Raw genomic sequence first — 23,095 nt, 5'->3', positions numbered from 1 at the left:
ACGATCGTCTCACAGTCAAGACCGAACAAATGCTCGGTACAGACATACAAATGCATGCCTTGAACGTGCATACATGCTTCCTGTATATTCCATACTTCGGTACCCACACCAACAGAGGCCAGAAACAGGCAGTATGCCAGATCTTCCCCTTGGCAGCGGGACGTGCCGCCCTCATGCCGGAGCATCGGCTGCCGGCCGTCCTGTGCGCCATCACCCCGTTGCACCCGCGCCCCTCTCTGTGATGCGCGGCCCGGCGGGCGCGGGGGTGACACGGGCTGGGCCCGACACACGGACAGCGGGACCGCTCCCCGGGTCCTACGCTGGAGCACCGCGGCGGGCAAGCGACATCCCAGCTCCGCGGCAAACGCCGTCCAGCGCCACGGCCCTTTCGGTGCGAACAGCCGGCGCTGCCGCCGGCCGCACCCGGGGGGGTACACGGGCCGAGACGCTCGCACAGGTGCCCCCGCCGCCCGCGGCCCCCGCCCGGCCCCCGCCCGCCCCGCGCAACCTGCCCTGCCCGGCGCGGCCAATGGGGCGAGAGGGCGGGGAGCGGCGGCGCAGCGGCCCGGGCCGCCCCCGCCCTCCGCGGCGAAACTCGGCGGGAGCGCCGCGGGGGCTGAGACCGTGCCCGCGTCCCGCACGGCCCGCTCGGCTCCGCTCCGCTCCGCACAGCGAAGCGCAGCGCACCGCCGGCCGGCGGCAGGGGATGAGCCGCGGCCACCGCGCCCCGGCACCTTCTCACGCCGCCCCGAGGGCACCTGGAGCCGCCGCCCCAGCGCCGCGCTGAGCCCTCCCCGGCGTCGGTGCGAGAGGCGGTGAGGTGGCTCCGCTCGGCTCGGCTCGGCTCGGCTCGGGCCGCCCCGATCCCCCTCCGGGCTGGGCGCGGAGCGCTGCGGCAGGAAGAGGCAGCCCCGGCTCCCTCGGCTGCGGTCGGTGGTTGACGGACGGCACCCCGGTTCGTCCTCATTTTAGGACTTTTTTTTTCTTTCTTTCTTTAACTGAAACACACCATTTTTTTCATTTTCTTTTTTTTTTTTTTGTTTGTTTTAATAACTTCTCGCGCATTTGAATTTTTACTTTTGCGCTATACAACCCTCTCCCCTCCCTTTCTCGGCTTTTCCTTTTCGGACCCGATCTTGCCGTCTCTCAGCTCGCCAGCTGCAGCGTGGGTATCATGTCATTCGACCCCACCATCATGCCACCTGCGAACGGCTCCGCCAACGGGACCGCCAGCGGGGCCGAAGGCGGGAAGCCCCCCACTATCCCCACTGTCATGTTCATCTTCGGCGTGGTGGGCAACCTCATAGCCATCGTTGTGCTCTGCAAGTCCAGGAAGGAGCAGAAGGAGACCACTTTCTACACGCTGGTTTGTGGACTGGCAGTCACAGATCTCTTGGGGACCTGCCTGGTGAGTCCAGTCACAATTGCCACTTACCTGCAGAACCGATGGCCAGGAGGAGCTGCACTGTGTGAGTACAGCTCTTTCATCCTCCTGTTCTTTGGTCTCTCTGGCCTCAGCATTATCTGTGCCATGTCTATAGAGAGGTACCTGGCCATCAACCATGCCTATTTCTACAACCATTACGTAGACAAGAAGCTGGCAGGGCTCACACTCTTTGCCATCTACGCTTCCAACGTGCTGTTCTGCGCTCTCCCCAGCATGGGGCTCGGCAAATCTACTTTGCAGTACCCTTACACTTGGTGTTTCATAGACTGGCGAACAAACGTGTCCACCCATGCAGCATATTCCTACATGTACGCGGGCTTCAGCTCCTTCCTGATCCTGGTGACTGTGATCTGCAACATCCTGGTGTGCGTGGCCCTCATTCGCATGCACCGCCAGTTCATGCGACGCATGTCCTTGGGGACAGACACCACCTCCAGCCGTTTATCTGACTTTCGCAGACGCCGGAGCTTCCGTCGGATGGCTGGAGCAGAAATCCAGATGGTTATTCTGCTCATTGCCACTTCCCTGGTCATGGTCATCTGCTCCATTCCTCTGGTGGTGAGTAACATAATGCAGCCCTTCTTCTGTTCCATCACCCTTACTGCAGAATATTTTCTTCTTCTAGTCTGTGTTTGTCAGATTCCTGTTGGAATAGGTGCTTATTTGTGACACCTCTAGTTGGTGTCACAAATTGTTACATTAACTCAATGGCTGCTAGCATACATGTATGGTTAAGAGAAAGTTGAGTAGATTTACATTTACAGAAAGAGAAACCTGTTTATCCCAAGTCCTGGGATCCTTTACTTGATTAAGAGTGCCAAAAATCTCTATAATTGTTTCACTGTTCAACTGGAATCCACATAGTAAAATCCTGAGTGCTAATGGCACTTTAAAGTACACCTGCAAAATTAATTTGTGATACATGAGGCTTGGGGCTGACCTGCATTTCTGGCTATTTAGTGTGTTTTTAAAATGTGCATGCTGTTGCTGTAGGGTGCAAGAGTCTCTGATGTGAAAAAGAAGGACAGAGTTGTGTTCACTTGGCACTAGCAACATAGAGGGTTTTTCACAACCAAAGCCTAAGCTAAGCTTCCACTCCTCAGGGATTCATGCACCATCTCTGGGGTAGATCCCACACAGGCATCCTTTCAAGAGTTCCCCACACAGTGGGAGGAGTGAACTCAGTGGAACCACCTGTCGGTGTATTGCTCAGTGAAGTGAATGCTGGAGGAATCTGGCCCACATAAGCCTTGAGATCATGCTAAAATGTCAAACAACATGGCAACTGATTGTTCATTTTCTGAAAAGGCTGATACAATTAGTGTTATTAAATTGAACACATAGGATCCATTTTCTTCTATTCCTTCACCCAATCTTCAGGAAAGACCAAAAAACCCCAAATCCACCAGCTAAAGGCAGAGTTCTTGCTTGCCAACAGCCATTATAAAGCTTGTCAAAAATCCTGTCCTACTCTGGCTCAGAGACATTAAACAAATAGTTGGCTTGCTTTATCTGCCATCTTACAAAACACAGTGTAGGGACTAAAGCAGTGGCTGTCAGACAGAAGGTGTTTTTAGAAGGACTATTTTAAGGAGGTTTCTTGTCAGTAGGGTGATCCCTCTGTCACAGAGAGGGGGTGCCATGTATGTCAAGTAGAGCTGGCCAGCTGGAGATGCAAAACAGTGTCTGTTACTGTAAAGAAGTTTGGAGAAGTGCATGTGAACAGGACTCAGGTGTCAGCGAGTCTGTCCCCCTGCTCAGAGGAGCTGTATTGATAAGGCTTGGTCAGAGCTGTCAATATTAGTAACAAACAGGAGCTAGTGAAGTGTGGCTGTGCTGCAGCCCCGGGGTCCCGGCCGTTACCGGTGGCCATCTCCTCTCCCTCGGCGTTGTCACTTGGTGTGGTGGCAAGGCGTGACCGAGCATGGTGCCATGTGTTCATTGCCTGGCGTCCAGAGGAGGTTGAGAGGTGCTGCCTGAGCTGCACACAGGGTGTCCCCGGGAGGAGCACATGCCTTAGACCGGGGAACTGTGCCAGCCTGCCCGGCAGTCCAGCTCCAGAAACAGCAGGGGTAAGCGGACTCGCTGCACCGGGATGTATCAGGTGGCCAAAACCCCGACAGTACTGGGTGGTGACAGTACTTAATTTGATTAATCTAGCATCAAAACAGCTACTTCATAAGAAGTATGAAGTACTTGTTCTCTGCATTTACCAAGCACCTCATTCTCAAAAGAGGTGCTTGGTAAATGCAGACAACAAGTTCTCTGAATTAAATACATTGTCGTGATGGACTCAACCAGCTTCAGAAAACAAGCTAAGCCTTATCCTGTAGCAAATCAGCAAGAGGCGTGCTGAGAAGTCTGAATGTGAAATGCAAAATAAAATAGTTTATTTCCATTTGCACCTAGCCAGTGTCTTAAATAATACTTTAGGAAAAAAAAAAAAAGAGGGGGGGGGGAGCAGGAATCAAGAGGGAGGTTTTACCAGAAAGTGAACTGGATTGTTGAGAGTTAAAATTAATGAACCTGGGTGAGGCAAAAAGTTTATTATTTAAACAGTAGCTAGTGAAAAACTTGCATATAGCACACTTATGTGAAGTGCAGGTGATAAAGTTGTATAGCTCTCCCAGACCTTGATTTTACTTCATACAAAGGCAGAGTATTACCTAGGGAATGTTTACATAAGTTAGCTTTTACATGGTAAAGCAGTATGTATTTTCTCTATCTAAAATGATGTAAGAAACTCTCATTTCATGTAGATGGATGACTAAAAATAAAAGGAAGCTTTTTCTAAAAAATCAAACACAAATAACCACATATATACACATCATCACAGTGTCCAGTGTGGTTAAATTTCCTCATTGTTAAGTAGCTTTTTTAAGTCTTTTGCCTCCCTCTGTGGGAATAAGCCACAGCCACTTGTGGTGCTTTGTGCCAGGTATGCTGCTGTGTTAAGCCCTCTGGATGCACAGGACACTGACGTGAAGTATGGGGAAACTCAGAGAAGTAACACCTTTATTGTATAAATCCCTAGAAAGAGCCATTAGACGAAGTAGATTACTAATATCGACTAATAGACTTACATTTTCATGACTCGGAGGAGTTTTAAGGAGTCCCCAGGTCAGCCTGGCAGTCATCAAGAACCATAAAAGTGGTGCCAGCATGATTCAGATACACAAAGCAGGCTCACAGAGTGCTTTGTGACTTAAGTTTTCTTTTGATGAGTTGACTCCCACTGATGATTTCAGCTCAATAAACCATCAAGTCAAAGAAAAGCAACTTCTGAAAGAAACACATAAACCTTTAACGTTTTAGAACAAACACTTTCTAAGATAGTAGGATAGCAGATCGGGTCAATCCAACAGGAGCCACTTATTATGGTTTGATAGAAAAACATTTCAAGATCTGAAGTATTAAACAGCCCTGAACAACTGAGTCACAGATAACAGCAGGTTTTAATAATGAGATGCTTCAGCATATGATTTACACATAGTTTAGAGTTTTAGTGATTATTCATAAAATCTGCAAAAGTTTAAAATAACAAGTGTTGTAACAAAATTATAGGGGGTTATGCCAAATGCTGAATGAACTTGAGAGAAGGCTGATCAAATATATCAAGGAAAAACAGATGAATGAAAAATAGATTTGTGAAGGAAACTTTATATAAACTGGTGTGTTCTCAATGTGCCAAGGGGGTATGAAAGACATGAATCTGACAATAGTTTAAAAATTAAGTAAGAAAAGCACGTAACTTATGTGCTGACTTGCATCTTGACTCCACACTGCTTATGTCATCTCTTAAAATATTTTGAGCTTTTTAGAAATTAGAATTGCATAGTGTAAAATGTAGGGAATAAGTTATATTAGGAGAGATTTTGTCAAGAAGAGAGCAGAAAGTTTTATCTGGCCTTTCTGAAAATACCAAGCTGTTTCAAGAGTAAATAGGCACACACTACTCAGTCTGGAATTCACTCCAGCAGTCTGTCAAATACTCTTAAAATTTTTAAGTGTGTGACCTTCTTCTCATTCTGACCACTGAACATTGTTTTTAAGTTATGGTGATATGAAAAATAAAACATAATGTTTCAGGGTGTACATCTTGTTGATTGCATTAAATGATTAGGATTTTCTAACTTTATATTTAATTGATCTAATTGGCTTGGCTTGGCTGGTTTCAACTTTTCAGTATTAGGGACCATCCGTGACCAACTGCAAGGTGTCAGGCATGATTTTTTGGCAGTAGAGTAGTCACCAAGCAGACAGTAAGACCTTGAAGGCCAAAGGTTATTGGCTTCTGGAGCTGCAAAACTTGTTCCTGCTTACTACCATATGTTTTTTTTATTTATCATATTACATTGTGGGGAGATTTTGAGGGCAGGTGGAAACTGTGGAAACAATTACAAGTGTGACTGTAACTATAAAAGTCACTTTATAATGCTTCATAGGATTAGAAATCATGACTTTCATCTGTAGTTAGTAAAAAGGAAAAGCTCAAACAGCACAAGGACTCTGATCCTACAAGTGCCTGTCTGGAGCATGATGTACCTTCAAGGTGTGTAGTTCTTAATTGCAAATAAACTGCTAGTACTCTTAAGATTTGTTGTCTGAATTATATAGCTGCAAACCTAATATACAAACCCTATTTTTTAGAGATCTGAATTGTTCTAGTTTGCTTCCTTTCTTAATTAGGATTTCAAATTGCACAAATCCAAGCATAAGATTAGATAATTTATTTAGCAGCGCACTCTACTTACTTGGCACTTGCTTAGAAGATGACAGGCAGTATCTTTTATCATTTTACCTCCTGCAGCAGAGGATTTGTAGCCAAAAGAGGGTACATCTCTTTCTGTAATTTTAAGTGATCTAAATGTTATTTCACCAGTAAGTAAAGAAGGAAAGAACTTACATTCCTACACGGATAAATTTTTATTCCATTGTGATTAATGTAAGACAACAATAGGTCTGAACTGATAAATGCATATGACATTCTGGGGAATCCATTTTCTATGGGAATCTTCTGGGAAGTAGAAACAGTTTTTTACAATCAAAGTTTTCACTGACTAGGTCCACTCTGTGAATTGTTAACCTCCACATGCTGCGTAGCTGTCAAAAGGAAATACAGCATGCAGAGATAGCATAGAACGAGCTGTCCTGTACCATTAGCAATAATCCTTTTCAGCCATCCTTTTCAGCTACAGAGTGAACACTGGGAAACATTTTTGTCTTTCCATAAAGTCTGCCAGGTGGCAGAAAGAGGTGGAATAGGTACCTCAATTTCACGTGCTGCTTATCAAAAGAACAATCCAACTATTAAATCACTGACGTGTAACTATAGCTCCTAGTTAAAAAAAAAAAAAAAGTAAGCTAGGTCTCCTAAGTTGAACTTTGTATTTCTTCAGCTGTCTTCAAAGTGTGCCTTCTGTTTTTTGTGTGGTCCAGGTGGATTTGTTATATACATTATTATTACATTTGTTAAATATACACGTTATACATCTCTGCACATTATACATACATATTGTACCCATGGACACATACATTATACATATCTACACTTTATGCACATGCACATATACATATTACACAAATACACATACACATTATACATATCTACACTTTATACACATAAACACATACATATTAAACATATGTACACTCACACTTCCTACATATATTCACATTATACATGTACACAAATATTATACAAAGATCCACACCTGCCACGGGGCAGCCGCGCCATCTAGCGGTGTTGCCTGGGAGCAACAACTTATTTATCAATAATTTACTTAATAATCCTTTATTCACAGCATAAGTAGGGAAAGCTGCCTACAGAGCAAACAGTCAAATTCATAAGTAACATAATAAAATTAAGATCTTATAAATAAAATTATAATGAAATTAGTTATAAATAAAATTAACAGTGAAAAATAAAATTGTCTGAAATAGTTTAAAATAAAGCCAAGTATTAAAAAAAGGAGGAAAGTTTCTTAACAGAATTTTTTTCAAAAGCCATGAAAATAAGTTCATCATGCATAGGAATACCCTTTGAAGCACCTGAAGGGCATGTTTGGCCTAACAGATCAATAAGACCAAGAAATTAGTAGTCAGAAAGACATCTGCAGTGTTTTAAATCATTAGAAAAGTAACTGTGGATAGAACTGGCATCCCTATATTGCTTTATAAATTCAATATTTTCCCATATCTTGAGTTCACTAGGTTACCCATAAACCTAGAGAAAAGTACTGAGAAAGGAAATACACTCAAACATCAGTTTGACAGTCCATTTGAGAGCAACTGTAGGCACAGAGCTTCCACAGAGGGACTGCGTTATTCTAAACATATCATTGATAGCTTTGGAGAATATTCCATCTCTGAATACTGACAAGGCTGAATGACACCACATTGCCCTCCTGCAAGAAAATTTCTCAAGAATTGTGAAATTTTCCTCTGGACTTGGATGGCTTTTCATGGAGGACTTGTAAAAAAATTACTTGTGAGACCTCTCCTAATTTGGCTCATTTATTTAAATTCTTGTTTCCTCCATGACTGTAACCTCATAGCTAGGCAGGCCTTGATTCATTTCAGGAGCCAAGGATAAGATTCTAAAACCCTCTTAATTTTGCTACTAGATTTTTACTGTATCAGATAAAAATATAATTAAGGGATCTATATCTTGACTTACCCGAAGGAGTCTGAAGAAATAGAATCTTCCATTATTAACTTTTCAGTGGCTTTCCTAAGCCTTTCTCTAACTGGACACTGATAAGGTCTTGCTAAAATGGAGAAGAGTTATTTGAGACTAATCAACACAACAAATTCCATTGTGGACTGTACCTTACAGCAGCATTTACAAAAGTGGCTTCTAAACAAGGAGAGACCAGCTGAAGAAGAAATTAGCAGAGTAAGGTGAAGAATACATTTCTGTGTAGAAGACAGGGCCCTTCAGTTTTAAAATTTGTGCATGATAAACTAGAATTACTAATTAAATAGTCATTTCACACATCAACTTCATCATCTTAAACTCTTGACCATTTCATCAGTATTTTTGTAAGTAAAACCAAAATTCTGCCTGTATAGGAGAAAAGAGTACTCTAGTCCAGTGCTGAAATAATCTCATTATCTTGGCCAGTTAAAAATCTCCTAGCTGGGCAGCCTGCATTTTGGGGTTTTTTTTCCTCCTTTTCTTTCTTTTATGTTTCTGTATTTCTAAACCATGCTGCAGCAAGCAAACACTTGTGGTTATATAAACAGTTCCAGTAAGGACAGGTGCCAGGAAAATACATTTCTAAACTTGGGAATCAACAACTCAGGACTTGCCTACAGAGTCTCGTGTACTTGGATTATCATGTGTGTTTCAGTTCATTTCTAAGTGATTATTGCTAGAGGAACTGGTCAGGTCTCCCCAGTCACTTAGCTCTTTGCAGGTTGCATGAGACTTGAGGTATACCAAGAAAGCAGGATACAGGTCTATGTCTGTGTTCCTGGGAAATTTTAAAGATGCCAGCCAAAATTTGGAGATTCAGGGATTAAATATGAGGTGAAAGAGAGAGAAAAAACCAGTCTTTTTCTACATTTAACAACGATGTTACAATTTTCATCTGGTTTTATTTTGTTGTTTCCATAAATAAATTCATGGCTGCCAATCTGAGTTGCCTAACTTTGCCAGCCTGCTCTTTTGTTGTAGCTTACATCTGCAAATCTAGATCTCTGCTTTGAAGTGTAAGCTTTTCTATCCTGATGGAATTATGTAATTGTGTCTTCCTTCCCCCCCTTCTCCTTGGGTAGGTCCGTGTCTTCGTGAACCAGCTGTACCGGCCTGAATCGGTGGAAGATGTCAGGCAAAATCCTGACCTGCAAGCTATCCGCATTGCCTCGGTGAACCCCATTTTGGACCCGTGGATCTACATCCTCCTCCGGAAGACTGTGCTCAGCAAAGCCATCGAGAAGATCAAATGCCTCTTCTGCCGCATCGGAGGGGCTCGGAGACAGCACTCGGGGGGCAACTTCAACTGCGTGGATGGGCGCAGGACCTCGTCTGCCATGTCCAGCCAGTCGCCCTCCTTCATCTCGCGCGAGCTGCGGGAGATCAGCAGCACCTCGCAGACGCTGCTGTACCCCCCGGAGCTGAGCGAGAGCAGCGTCGGGGGCCGCGCGCTGCTCCCAGGCCCCAGCGCCAGCTCGGCTCAGTCTGACACCACGTCCGTAAGGACACTGCGGAGCTCCGACACCTCGGACTCCTCACAGGGACACGACTCCGAGAGCGTCTTCCTGGTGAGCGAGATCAGCTCTAGTGGTGGGGCCAGCTCTGCACCCAAGAGTGGCCCTCTCCAGGTCACCTTCCCCACAGAGACATTGAATTTGTCAGAAAAGTGCATATAGATAGCCGTGAAAGGCATCAACCCTGGGGATACTTCCTGGTACATTGGAAAAACTGGTGCAATAGATAGGTGTTCTGCCTATTCATGGGAAGAGGGGTTCAGCTGTGCTTCAAAGGGCTATTTTTCTCTTGCTGTGTGATGGGTACATTTCCTTTAGACTACTGAGGACTGTGTGGAACAGACACTGCACTTGGGCCCTGCATCGGAAATGGTACAAAGCAGGTCTGATGGGACTGGAAACATGAACTGCCTTGTGTTGTTGTAGGACACAGGAGAGCTACTGTGCCTCTGGAAATATAAAGACCCCATCACTTGCTTTTTTTTCTTTTTTTCTTTCCCTTTCCAAGTCTGGTAGAATTGTTCTTGCCCCTTCTCCGTGGCTGCTCAGCTATCAAGAGCTGAGCTGAATATGAGGCAGCTGCCAGTAACTGGACACAGCTATTTCAAGAGCTGCCTGCAGTAGGATTTTAAAGTGTCTCACTAAAGCATGAAAATGTGAATTTTTATCATTGTACATATATCAGGATTGAAAATATTTAAAAGTGTATTCTTCTCTATGAGAAGGTTTGTTATGAATACAAGGTATATAGAAATGATTGCCAGCCTTCTCTTCCCTCAGTATTTCCTGCTGATAAGGCATTCTTAGCTTAGATTTGTTGTTCATGCTAGATTCACAGCTGATGAGATAATTATTGAGCTGAGAATACATAAGCACTTTCTGAGTGAAATGGGAATATATACCTTTCTAAGAGAGAAAAAGAAAACACATCCTTCTAGTTAAGAATATTAGTTTTCAGTATATGTATATACTAAAAAAAAAAACTATTTTATTTATGTTCTGAGAATGTTTTTCTCTGTAACACACGGCGCCTCTCTGAGTACTTTGGCCCACAGTCTGCACACCTTTGGCACACATTTAACATTGCCCATCAGAGTGGTCCCTCTGTTGCCAGGGAGACTCCTTACATGTAAAGTTAAGGACATATAGAAGTGCTTTCAATATCAGGGCCTGAAACTTTCAACTCCTGGTTAATAGTCTTAATATTCACTTTAGTTAAAGCATCACTGATGTAATAAAGGTATTTTTTCATAACATTTATCATTTTACTTTAAATAGTAAATAGAATTTTACGACTGTGTAATCTGATACTCCATCAAGTAAATGTATGAAACCATGGAAGCAGAATCTTCATTTAAAGTATAGATTATATAGACCTATATCGCAGTCTTAAACACCTTGAAAAGCATTCGTTGCTAGAGTTTTGATGACAAACACATCACCAAAGCCAGCTGTTAACCACTGACAAAAAGGAGGTTTGTGTTTTATGTTGTGAGGGTTAGATCTTGTTCCAGAAATACTGTGTATCAAAATAATTCTGTACAGATATTTGGGGGATGTTTTGTCAAATACAAAGCATGTTATGTTGCTTAAAGTGTTTTCATGTGAATGCTACATTGTAATGAAAATCTTGAGCCTTATGTTGACATGTTTAAGCAGTTGTACTGACCAAAGCAACTTTGGGGATCACAATTAAATGCAAATGTTCTGCTTGATCTCAGATGTCTACATGAGTGTGCCATTCAGTGCCAACTCCTTGCCTTAACAAGCCTCCCATCTTGGAATGCTTTGCACTTAGCTACTGCCAAAATATACTTTGTCCTATAAGTTTCCAAAACACCACAGCATGATCACCATCAGAAACAACTGTCATCAAAACTATCCCCAAGAGCACAGACATAGAGCCACAAAAATTCTTTATTTGCACAAGGACATTTCCCTTTGATAGCGGAGGAGTTGAGCTTGTTTGCCTTCATACATATGGAAACTGAAGTTAAATCTCTGCACAAATATTTGCAGCAGCAGCAGCAGCCACTTTACACCAGTTAAGCTGGAGAACAGTATTGCCCAAGCTCCTACTGCAGCTATAGATTTGATACAGATCTACAGATAAAAGATCTGCCTGAATTCTTTGCAATTAAACCACCTCACTATGGTCTGTTGCTTACTAGTGACCAACAAATAGAACAGACTCACCATACTTCCTAAAGCAGGAAATAGCACCTGGCATAGCAGGAAGGTGGGACTGCCACTGGCAGATAACACTACATGTACCAATATGGGACCACACCTTTGCAGCTGGCCCATGGCAGCACACCAATATTATAGGTACTTTATGCAATGACAGAGTTGAGTATCTACGGTGTGTAAATATTTAAACAAGCAAGGGCTCTCTATTTTTAAAATTATTTCATTCATATGCCTTTATTACTCCTTGTCATCATTACTGATGAGAACTACACGTAGTCTGAAAGAGCTTTAAGGAAGAATAGACCATCTTAAATAGCTTCCCTTAGCAAACAGGATAGGCCTCAGGTCCTCCTGCCCCCACAATGTGTCAATAGTGGACTAGACTCATTATCAACATGAACTCCCTCAGGAATGAACTCCATGATTCCCAAACAGCCCACTAAGTCTTCTGAGCTTACTGAAATTGCCTGCCACAGTTCCGTGGCAGTGCACAAAGGCAAAATCAGAGCGCTTCTGTTGCCTAGTTGCAAACACAGATGAGTGTTTAGGAGCAGTTGGGCAGGACGGGACAAGTGTGCCTTTTTTTAGGGTGACAGTAGTGACATCTTGTTCACCTGCCCCACAGTCCCACTCAGGTTTAGCACCTTCCTCCAACACTGACCACAGACACATTACTGGATTACAGTCCTTGGCCTCCCTCAGCTTAACAAGTCTAAAATAAGGCTACAAGTTTGAAGAGTCTAATTTGCCACATGGAGGTTAAAAGCTTATTTTCTTGCTAGGTATTATGAGTGGTTTCCATATATACAAAAGGGTTTCCTTTCTCACGCATCAATATCTCCCCTATATTCCCAAACCCCAGAGGTCCATATCCCCTCAGGACTTTCACATCACCATCCACGTTCCCCAGTCCTCCATGTTCACAGAAAATGTACAGAAATTTCTCATAGCAAACTTGTATCTCTCAAACTCCGTCCACCCTGCTAGTTCTTTAAGTGGCAGTCCCCCTCCCTCACTTCCAGCAGCATCCTGCCCACACGTCCCAGATCACCGCTTTGCTGAACACTTTACAGAGACACTGCTAGACCTCCAACCCTTCAACCACACCCCAAACCCCAAACCCTTTACAGAGACACTGCTAGACCTCCAACCCTTCAACCACACCCCAAACCCCAGCCCCAATTCAATTCAAGCCCCTGTCCTGTGGCAGGGCTTGAAGGATCCACCCACCACAGGCAGGATGAGAGCTAGTATCTGTACCAGACAGTGGTTTCTGTGAAGATCTGTAGATTAGTTTGAATCTCTGATCCATGGTAAGTTAGCCTTATGAACGGTTAAGGGTGTAGGATGTACTGTCAGAGGGCTTGGGCTGTTTTAAATCAGGCTTACACATTCCTGCTGTGGGGAACACCCCTGCTGCCCGACCCGAACTGGCGCGACAGGGCTGGTGCCAGTGCACTAACATGATGCGTGTAATCTGCTGTCTTCAAAAGGCACAGCCAACATCCTAAGCCAGGAAGTTCTTGAGGTTTTATTTTTGCTGCCAGACACAATAGCAAACCTGGTCCACTTAAGGCAGGTTTACTTTTAGAGCTACCAAATAGCACCAGGCCTTTGCACTCCAGGCCCTCTTCTAGGCCTTCCAGCTTTACAGACCTAGAAACTCAGTGCTTTGTGAAAAAAAGGGCAGCTTGATCCCCTCATCTAAACATTCCCTTTGATCATTTATCCTTTACAAACCTTACAGCTCCTAGCCTGCTGGCACATAGGCAATCAGCCCTGAAAGCCAGGCAGCACACCTAGCAGGATTCAGCAGTCACCCGTGCCCATCAGTCCCTCCTGCTCCAGAACCAGCCCCGCTGGAGATACCACAGCTTGGGGACTCCAGACCATCTGGGAACACCATGTCAACATGACGGTGACAGACAGTAAATACATAGCTCCTGCAACCTGCCAACAAACCAAGCCCACGTGCTTCTGCTTCCCTGTGCCCCAGTCCTAACTACAGTCATTATAGTTTTATAGCAATTCTGTGAACTCAAAATAAATTAAAGATAGCATCTCAATGCTAGTATTTTACCTCCTTTGCCTTGGTTTTAGGACTGGGAGAGAACTTACCTTATGTGGGCCAGCAAATTTCCAGTGCTACCTCTCTGATCTTGATCTCTAAACCCAGAGTAAACTGCTCCATTTGCTTTCTAACCCTCTCCATGACTACTTTTAAAATATAGTATCTTATGGTATTATCAAGTAGGAGTCACTGTTGGGTTATCTGATCCTTATTCCTTTTTTACTCTCTGGTATTGTCAGAAAGGATTTATTTCTCTCTCAGTACATTTAAGGTTTTTAAAGATATTTATCTCCATCTATGAGAGTGGAAGTCACATGCCTGGTTTCAGCATTTTAGGTTAACTGCCAGTCAGTCACCTTGAGTTTCCTTTGTTGTCAAGAGAAATAATTAGGCACCTTGGGAGGCTGATTCAACTCATTCTGATACTTATCTAACACAAAGCATATGAGTGGCCCTGTGAGGCTGTGTATGTCTTTCCACTGTATACAAAGGGACTCGAAGGGAAAAATATATCTGAACGTTTAACTGTAGTTTTCTTAATCAAGCAAAATGAATCCATCTAACCCAGTGTTGTTCTTAAGCTTTTCTCTTGAAAGCAACAGTTGAGCATTTTAGTATGACTCATATGGAAGGCAAACACATGGAAGCTGCTGCAGTCACTGCCACTAATGATGACAGACATAATTTTCTAATGTCAAAGAGGGAGTGTATTTCACTAATATCCTGTTTTGGATAACATCTCCTTTTGCTCCATCTCATGTGGATATCCCTGAAAGGTTTAAAAGCTCTGAGCATCACTTTTTGTTAAATATTTTTCCCCAAGATGTTTTCTTTTCTTTTTGAATAAATTAACATGTTCACCAGAGACAAAAGTCAATTATAAAATGAGGAACATTCCAGAACAGGAAATAATACTTATTTTTGTTATAACCCAAGAATAAACAGGCATCACTAAGCAGCAGAAGTCAGTATTTTATTCAAACCGCAAACCGATCCAGAAAATTACATACATGCAAAACGTAGCATGCTGTACAAAAACAATGTTGAAATCATCAATATTTGAACTTCTCCCCAGTTTGAAAAGAGTGTCCCAGGGACTTAACTGCTCTACAAAACACTACAGTTTTGACAATATCTAGAATTCATAACCTAATCTAATCAGAAGGAAAACACATTTAGTGTATGAGATGGAAACCACCACCCCTTGAGCCCGTCGCAGCCAGATGGTGCAGATGTACACCCCTCCACCAGTCTGGCCCTGCAGTGCTGAAGTCAATAGGAACTTTGTGAATCATTTCAGTGGAAACAGATTCTGTGATAACACAGGCCTCTGAGAGAAGGGCAGCAGTCCTTCCTGTATGAGTAAAGACAGAACAGTGGCACAAGTACAAAGCGCAAAGAAAAGATGAGGTGGATACAGCCAAGCTCCTTCAAAATGAAAACGTACCCTAGAGCATCTCACACATCTCCTTTTCCAGCCAGAGAAGACCGCTTCTTTGAAGAAATCTGTCCAAATCCCTCTCATGCTATTTCTACGGCTGACTAGATTGTATTAAGTGATAGGAGAAAGATTAATAAGTCCTTTAACTCTAATAATTTAAACCATCAATCCATATCTTAATCAAGTGCCTATCCAGTAAGCATTTAAAATCGTTCTGAACTTAGTGAAGAAATAAAAATGTAGCATGATGATGTTTTACATTTCTTAATATATTTATGCCACTGTAGTTTTAATTATTTTGAATACTCAGAAAATAGTAAAAGGTGTGATTTTGTGTGAATCTGTGCTCATGCAAGCATAGATCTAAAAATTCACTAATACAAAAAAAATTTAGGGAGACTCTTGCAAAAATTAATGAAAGCTTAGTAGAACAGGGCAATTACGTCTTTTTAAAAAACTGTATGTATCCTCTTAAATAAAGATACTCTGATACCAGAAGGTATGATTTGAGTTTTTCTGCAATGCATTTTCCACTGCAAAACCACTACACTTCTCAAGCAACATTATTTTCTTTTAAAATGCATTATTTTGAAATTAGAAATCAGACTTGAAAAGTGCAAAGATGACTGATTTCAGAAGTTTCCCTTGTCTACAAAACTATCTATTATTATACAAAATTTTATCAAGTAAAAAATTACATGTTCCCAAACTGAATTCGTCAGGAATTCCTCAGCTGACCATTTTTTCCAGTACTGTTAGGAAGTGATCATCTCTACCATGTCTCCAAGACAATGAAATAAGAACAGTCTCAGCACAGAGCACATCAAAGAACCAGCCTGATTTCATTTCTCTGAACTGCCTATTGCCATCTTCCCCTGAAAAATATCAACATTTTAAAAAATTTCCTAGGGTATGCCTCATTACCCACCACTGTATCCAAAATCCAAAAAGGATAAAAAGGAAGACTCCTCCAACAGCACCGTCCTGGAAGACTCACTCTTTCCCGAAGAGCATACTTTTAATGGCAGGTCATAAGAATTAGGAAAAGCAAATTGACTTCCTTCATCAGACTAGCCTCACTAGGAAAGAAAAGCTCCAAATACAATACAATTCAGCCATTTTCCTACTCCCACCATTCTACTTTTGGTGATGTCTGTAGCACAGCACACAAGATAAGGCCAGTTTCAGTCACAGTGTTCTTTCTTCTGGTGAAACATTTAGTTTTAACTAAGCATTCAGGACTTTGCTTGGCAAAACATTGAAAGCAACATAAAGGTTTCTACAAAATAATAATCCATCACTGCTTCATAGGACACTTTCTCATAGAAAAAGTAATCTTAATGAAAATAAAGACTGTCAATAACAGAAAACAGTTCACTTTTCTTCCAGCTTTTACTGGAAGAAAAATAATGTTAATTAGTAGTGATCGAAGTAATATTTAAACATCCCTTTTTCTTTTTGGGCTGGTTTTGGCTGGAATAGAGTTAATTTTCTGGAGAGTTGCTAGTAGGGGGCTAGGTTTTCACTTAGTGCTGGCAAATATTGGTAACACAGAGTTGTTTTTATTATTGCTGAGCAGTGCTTGCACAGGGTCAAGACCTCTTCCTGCTTCTCATCCCACCCCAACAGTGAGAAGATTGGGGGTGCACAAGAAGCTGGGAGGAGACAAGCCGGAACAGCTGACCCTAGCTGAAAATGGGGATATTCAATCTCACAGCACAACACACAGAACTGGCAAAAGAAGGAGGTAGGACATTCTCAGTGTCCTCACAAGTCACACGTGATGTAGCCTTGCTTTCCTGGGGATGCCTGAATGCCTGCCTGCCCATGGGAACTGGTGGGTGAATCCCTTGTTTTGCTTTGCTTGCATGTGCAGCTTTTGCTTTCCCTATTAGGCTGTCTCCATCTCAGCCCACAAGTTCTTTCACTTTTCCTCTTCCAATTCTCCCCCCCATTCCACCAGGAGGCAGTCAGCTGTGTGGGGCTGAGTTGCCAGCTGGGGATAAACCACAGCACTTCAACAGTTTAAATAAAACTTTCCTAATCACTGGGAAAATGTACACATTAACTTGTAAAATTATGAAATACACAAAGATGAAGCAGCTGTTAGAATGCAGTTAAGCATTTCAACATTACATTTGTTCATAAGAATTTAGAATTTTTAGAATCAACTCTTGGCTTTTTTTTTGACAAATACAGATGGAACAACTACTCAGGTCATTGCTTTTTTAACTAAGGGAAGAAAAATAACTTCAATTCTTTAACTTTTGTAGGCTATCCTACCATTTAATAAAAAAAGAACAAACACAAAGCAAGCAAAATACAATAAATAACAGTAGTTCTTAAAACTATGGGTATGACAACTCATGAGGCTGCCCTACCGGGCCCTGATGAAAAGGGTTTCATCAGGAGTTGCAGGACAATTGTCCTGCTCAGTAACAGTCTCTACTGTGCCTGAAGCAGACACAATCACCATCGTTTTAGCTGCTGAAAGAGCTTTCTCCTTCTCTGCAATGGCAGCACAGACTGCCACAATTTCATCACTTTCAAAGTCATAGTCTGGGATTGACTCTTGTACGAGCTCTTTTGCCAGGGCTTGCGTTGACTCAGTCTTTGTGGCCTTCTGCTGTTCCTGTAGTTTTCTTGCCCAGGAAAGGTCTTCTTTCCATACTTCAGGGTTCATTGGAAAGATGTGTAAGGATACCTGGAAGCTTCGGATTGCCTATAAGCAGAACAAGGAAGAAACAACGATGGGACATTTTAAAGCCTACCTTTTTCATAGAAATTAACACACAAAAAAATTACATATATCATTTGAGCAAAACCAAAAGCCGTTTTACTCCCATCTTTATTGGAGGAATCCTCCCTCATCTTGGTTCAATAGCAGCCTGACCCCCAAAGAATTGTGTCTGAAATGACAAAAATGCATGAAAAAACTAGGTACCTGGCAACAAGGGCACAAAGAGAGTTCATATATGAAAAACAATGCTGTTATTAAAAAGGTAAAAGGAAAAACAATTTTTTGGAGTTCTATTCCAGTTCTGGTTTCCTATTTCACTTTGCTCTCATCATCAGATGTACATAAAGGCAAAAGCAGACAGATATGGTTTAAAGAAATACAAAAAAGGGATGACTGGAACTTGAAGTATCACTGGTATTGCTGCCTTTAAATTAAAATGCAATCATTTCACATACAGATCTAACACTACACTAATACTAGCCACATGGTAAAGAGTTTCTGTAATAGGTACGTGGTTATAAAAACACGTAAATAAATACACAGAAGGAGCCAAATGAACTCCAAACTTTGAGAGCTGCTCTAAGAAAGAACTTCTATAATCTTATAAACAACACAATACTAGGAGAAGTAAGTGTAGCTAATGAGGCTCTCCTCAGTTCAAGTGGGAAAATACTCACAAATACTAATCCTCAACAGAGAAGCTGTAAAATTAAAAACAAAGAAATGTGACCATCTAAAATAAGAGGTTGCTATAATACTAGAAAAAAGCTACACCAAGAATTACAATTGTATTGTCTTTTAGTTATCTTAACAGTGGTCAAGGCTGAACCTACCTTCTCAAACTTAGGTACATATAGACAAAAGCATGAGTGTATTTCACATTTATGACTGTACAGTCAGTTATGAAAATGGATCACCTTAGTGGCAAAACTCTCTTATGACATGTACAGAAACCTTCCTGTAAGATGGGAAAACTGTGATGAAATGGATTGGGATGATATTTGTGAAGAGTTCTGGCAACTTGAATATTAAAACTGGTAAATAACAGTTTACTTATCTGTTGTTGTTTATAAACACTTAAAGCATGCCAATTAATTTGGAAAATCACAACTTTTCTTCTGTGCTGACAGAAACTGATGGCTTATCCTCCTGATGGCACAGATGAATATATGAACTCCATATGATGGGAACTCAGAAGAAAGAGAGAGAAAATCAGATTTAAGAAATGCTGCCTATGCTATCAGTATTACTGCTGTTGTAAGAGGCAGCCTTTCAATTCCAGATAGAAAAAAAAAACTTGATTATTGGTCCACAGCCAGCTCTGAGGTGCAGGAGCATGCTGAACTTTCAAGAGAAGAAGAATTGAAGTTTAGTTCTTGTAAAACAGTGTCACTTTATTCAACTTGCTAGCTTTTAATTTTCAGGGACACATGAAAAACAAGTAAACACTAAATGCTCATTTTTGTATTTCTGTTGAAAACAAAATATAAACAAACACCATCTGCTTTTAAGTTTTCCATGACAGAGGTCCCCTAATTAAAACCTGTCTATATAGTTATGTTCATGCACAATAAACATTCGGTAAGCGCCAAAGCTGCTTTGATGATTCATACAATACAGCATAACAAGATCATCTTAGTAAATCTATTAGAAAAGAGTTTTTGTGCTTGACATTTTTATAAAGAAATAACAAAATATTAAAGTAAATTTTAAGTGATGCAAAAGATCAGAGGGATTAATTTTAAAGCAGCAATGTAAAACTGAAAAATACACACTTGTCATCCATTTGAAATTTTATGTTGCCACTGGAATAGTGCTCAAAGCCACTAATTTCTATTTTGACAGAAGAAAAGAACAGTGGTACTATCAATTCTTCTCCTAATGGAGATGAAAATCTCCAATTTCTTGTCGCATTGCAGGAAAGCACAGTGACACTACATAAAATTGGTATTTCTAGCCTCATTTTAAAGAGGAGCTGTGATTTTAGAGAACCTGCATGTAAGGACTACAGGACTTTTTATCAGTATAGTCCTGTATCTGCTTCTGCTTCTGTAAGGAAGTGCAATGTAAAACCTTCTGCAAGACATTCTTCCTTGTGGGATTACAGTATTTGAAAAACATGCACTTTTGAAGTATCTTACGTTTTGTCTCACTAAATAGTAATCTGTAGCAAACAATCTTCCATTTGTCCCATGAGTAGAGTCTACTCTGCTGGTTTGCACAGCCTTCAAGAGTGAAGGGCAATTCTGATCAGACTGCACTTTTTTTAAACACATGAACTTAGTAACTGTCACTATACATAAACCCCCCGAAAAGACAGAATTTTAAGAGGTTGTTATCTGTTACCAAAGTATGTGGTAGACCTTTATGTTACACTAGGCAGACACTTTCTGACCTGTTTCAAAGGATGTCTATTGATTAAGTAAGTAAACTCTTTCTGTGTTAGATGATCTTTAACATGGAAAATTTTTTGTTTCTGTGTTTCTACAGCACTCAGCATCGTCCTTGGGGGTGCTGATGAATGAAAAGCTGCACATGCCCCAGCCATGGCACTCACAGCCCAGAGAGCCAAATGTGTCCTGGGCTGCATCCAGAGCCCCGTGGGCAGCAGGGCAGGGAGGGGATTCTGCCCCTCTGCTCTGCTCTGGTGAGACCCACCTGGAGCACTGCATCCAGAGATGAGCTCCCAGCATGGGAGGGACAGGACCTGCCGGAGTGAGTCCAGAGGAGGCAACAAAGAGGATCAGGGGCTGGAGCACAACTCCTATGAGGACACTTTGGGAGCATTTGGAGCATTGTTAAGCCCGAGGCGAGAAGGGTTCATGACACCTTACAGCAGCCTCCCAGCACCTGTAAGGACCCACAAAAGACCTGGAGAAGGACTTCTACAAGGACATGCAGTGATAGAACAGGGGGGATTGATTTTAAACTGAAAAAGGGAAGATTTAGGCTAGATGTAAGGAAGATACTGTTTACAATGATTTACCGAGATGCCGTAACACATTGCCGAGAGAGATGCCCCATCCCTAGAAACATTTAAGGCCAGGCTGGACAGGGCTCTGAGCAATCTGGTCTAGCTGAAGATGTCTTGGCTGATTGCAGGGGGTTGGACTAGAGGACTTCTACAGGTCCCTTGCAAACCAAAGCTTTCTATGATTCTATGACAATATATTACTGGAATTTGAGTCTTATTTTTGTACTACGCACCATGAACATAAAAAACTAATTTTTACATAAGCATTTATCACAGTAATGTAGAAAATAGGGAAATAAGACATTTTAGTATATTTAAAGACTCCTCATGACATTTCTCTCCTTCAAACAAGAAAAAAAGTCACATGCTTTCAGGTATTTTCACTCTAGTTTAATAGTTCCTATGGTATAATCTGAATGGCAGATTTTTTTTTTTTTTTTTTTTTTACTTTAAACTGTCATCTTGAACTTTTCTGTGTAATTTTCTGTTCAGATTATTTCTGGGTTTCAATAAAGAAATTCTCTCTGAAAAATTAATCAAAAGTAATTCTGGTGTCTTACAAAATGAGGTGACCACAATATTTTGCACTTCTTACATTTCCAAAACCATTTTATTCAAAGGTTCCAGAACTCTCATGTTCTGGAGAAAGTACTTGGAATATAGTAATTTTCCAGATGTGAAATACTATTTTTGCCTTATGCTTATTGGGATTTGGCTGAATTCCAAAGGCACAGGAGTCATTGTTTCCATCTGGTAGATGTGTGTGAGATTCCTCACTTCCACACCTTCCTTCTCTTTCTGAAGTTCGTATCCTCCTTATCCCCCTCCTGTACTTTCTTTTGCTCTGGTGACAGATTTCACAGATGTCATTTTGCACCAAGTCATTTCCTCACAGCCCTCTTTCCTCACATTTACCACCCTTCTGCCTTTACACCTTGGTGCACAGCCCTGCAAGGCTGCTGCATGCTCTGCTGAAGTCACTGCTTCAGGCTGCCTCTACCACACAGACCTCTTACACTGTGCTCTACCAGACACAAGGATATGATCCAGGAGGACCAAGGAAATAACAACCACAAAAATCAATCCCATCCTAGAAACTGACATAGCCTAAGAAAATAAAACTACCAGTTACCAGTACTTTCATCTTGCAAATCAGGAAAATCCTGAAAAGGACACATTTACCTCTTTATTACCAAATTATACTGCCAAATTTATTACAGGAATTTTAAAACAATGGTCAAATAAACTTTGTTTAACACCCATGCTTGTCTTATCCTGTGCATCTGATTTAGCTAAAGCTTTCAATTACAAGGTCTCAGTGTTGAGAAATGCACTCCTTGAAAGTCCTGAGCATCTAACAAAGGTAGGTGCCAGCTAAATCAGTCACAATCACTTACAAAAACTGAGTACCCCTGGCAGAAATGTAGCTCAAGAGGGCATTTAAACTTTTGGAGACTTGTTTGCCCTTCAGCTTTCTTGACGGAAAATAAAAATCACCTCTGACTAGAAGATCTTTTTGTGCATTAACAATCACTATCACAAAATATATTTACAATTACAATTTTAAAAAAACATATTCACAATTTACAATTTTAACAGTGGTTAAAAAAGAAAAAAGGGTTACTCTATGGCAGGATTAGCACAAGATCTTCCTGGGGAAGTTTATATTACTGACTATTACCTCATTAACTCAGTAGGACTGTTTAAAGCTGTTGAAAAGAATTTAACAGAACCCCACTTTAATGAAAAGCATGGTACTTTCTCTCTTATAAACTTCCTAAATATTTTGACTTTTCAGTGGAAGGCCAACCACCAATTTCCTTTTTATTACCAAAATACTCTATGTTTCTAAATGATAACATCTGTAACATGTTGAAAAATTATCTCAAATTCAGATTAGTTATGTTAATTAGCTGCATTCCAATAAAATCCGGACATTTCTCTCTTTGGGAGTATAAAACTCCCATCATTATCTAAAAGACCAAAAACTATTTCTTTCAAGAGAGATGAAAGGAAAG

The 23,095-nt window shown here is 41.5% G+C and overlaps 2 protein-coding genes across 3 annotated transcripts in view; one reads left to right on the top strand and one right to left on the bottom strand.

Moving 5' to 3' along the window:
- The first annotated feature begins 848 nt into the window (after positions 1-848).
- Positions 849-11,376, top strand: PTGER4 (prostaglandin E receptor 4). Its single transcript, XM_030237574.2, has 2 exons — positions 849-2,005; positions 9,230-11,376. The coding sequence occupies exons 1-2, from the start codon at positions 1,175-1,177 to the stop codon at positions 9,821-9,823; spliced, it is 1,425 nt and encodes a 474-aa protein (XP_030093434.2). The 5' UTR covers positions 849-1,174; the 3' UTR covers positions 9,824-11,376.
- A 3,498-nt stretch (positions 11,377-14,874) lies between these two features.
- Positions 14,875-23,095, bottom strand: part of TTC33 (tetratricopeptide repeat domain 33) — a 43,881-nt gene continuing 35,660 nt past the window's right edge. For both annotated transcript variants that reach the window (XM_009095809.4, XM_030237174.2), the window contains exon 5: positions 14,875-18,085. In XM_009095809.4, coding sequence (XP_009094057.1) covers positions 17,741-18,085 — 345 coding nt within the window. In that variant the 3' untranslated portion in view covers positions 14,875-17,740. The remainder of the gene's footprint in view (positions 18,086-23,095) is intronic.

This window comes from Serinus canaria, chromosome Z, assembly GCF_022539315.1.
Source record: "Serinus canaria isolate serCan28SL12 chromosome Z, serCan2020, whole genome shotgun sequence".
Classification (NCBI taxonomy): Eukaryota; Metazoa; Chordata; class Aves; order Passeriformes; family Fringillidae; genus Serinus; species Serinus canaria.
This window is presented reverse-complemented; position numbering and strand designations above follow the sequence as displayed.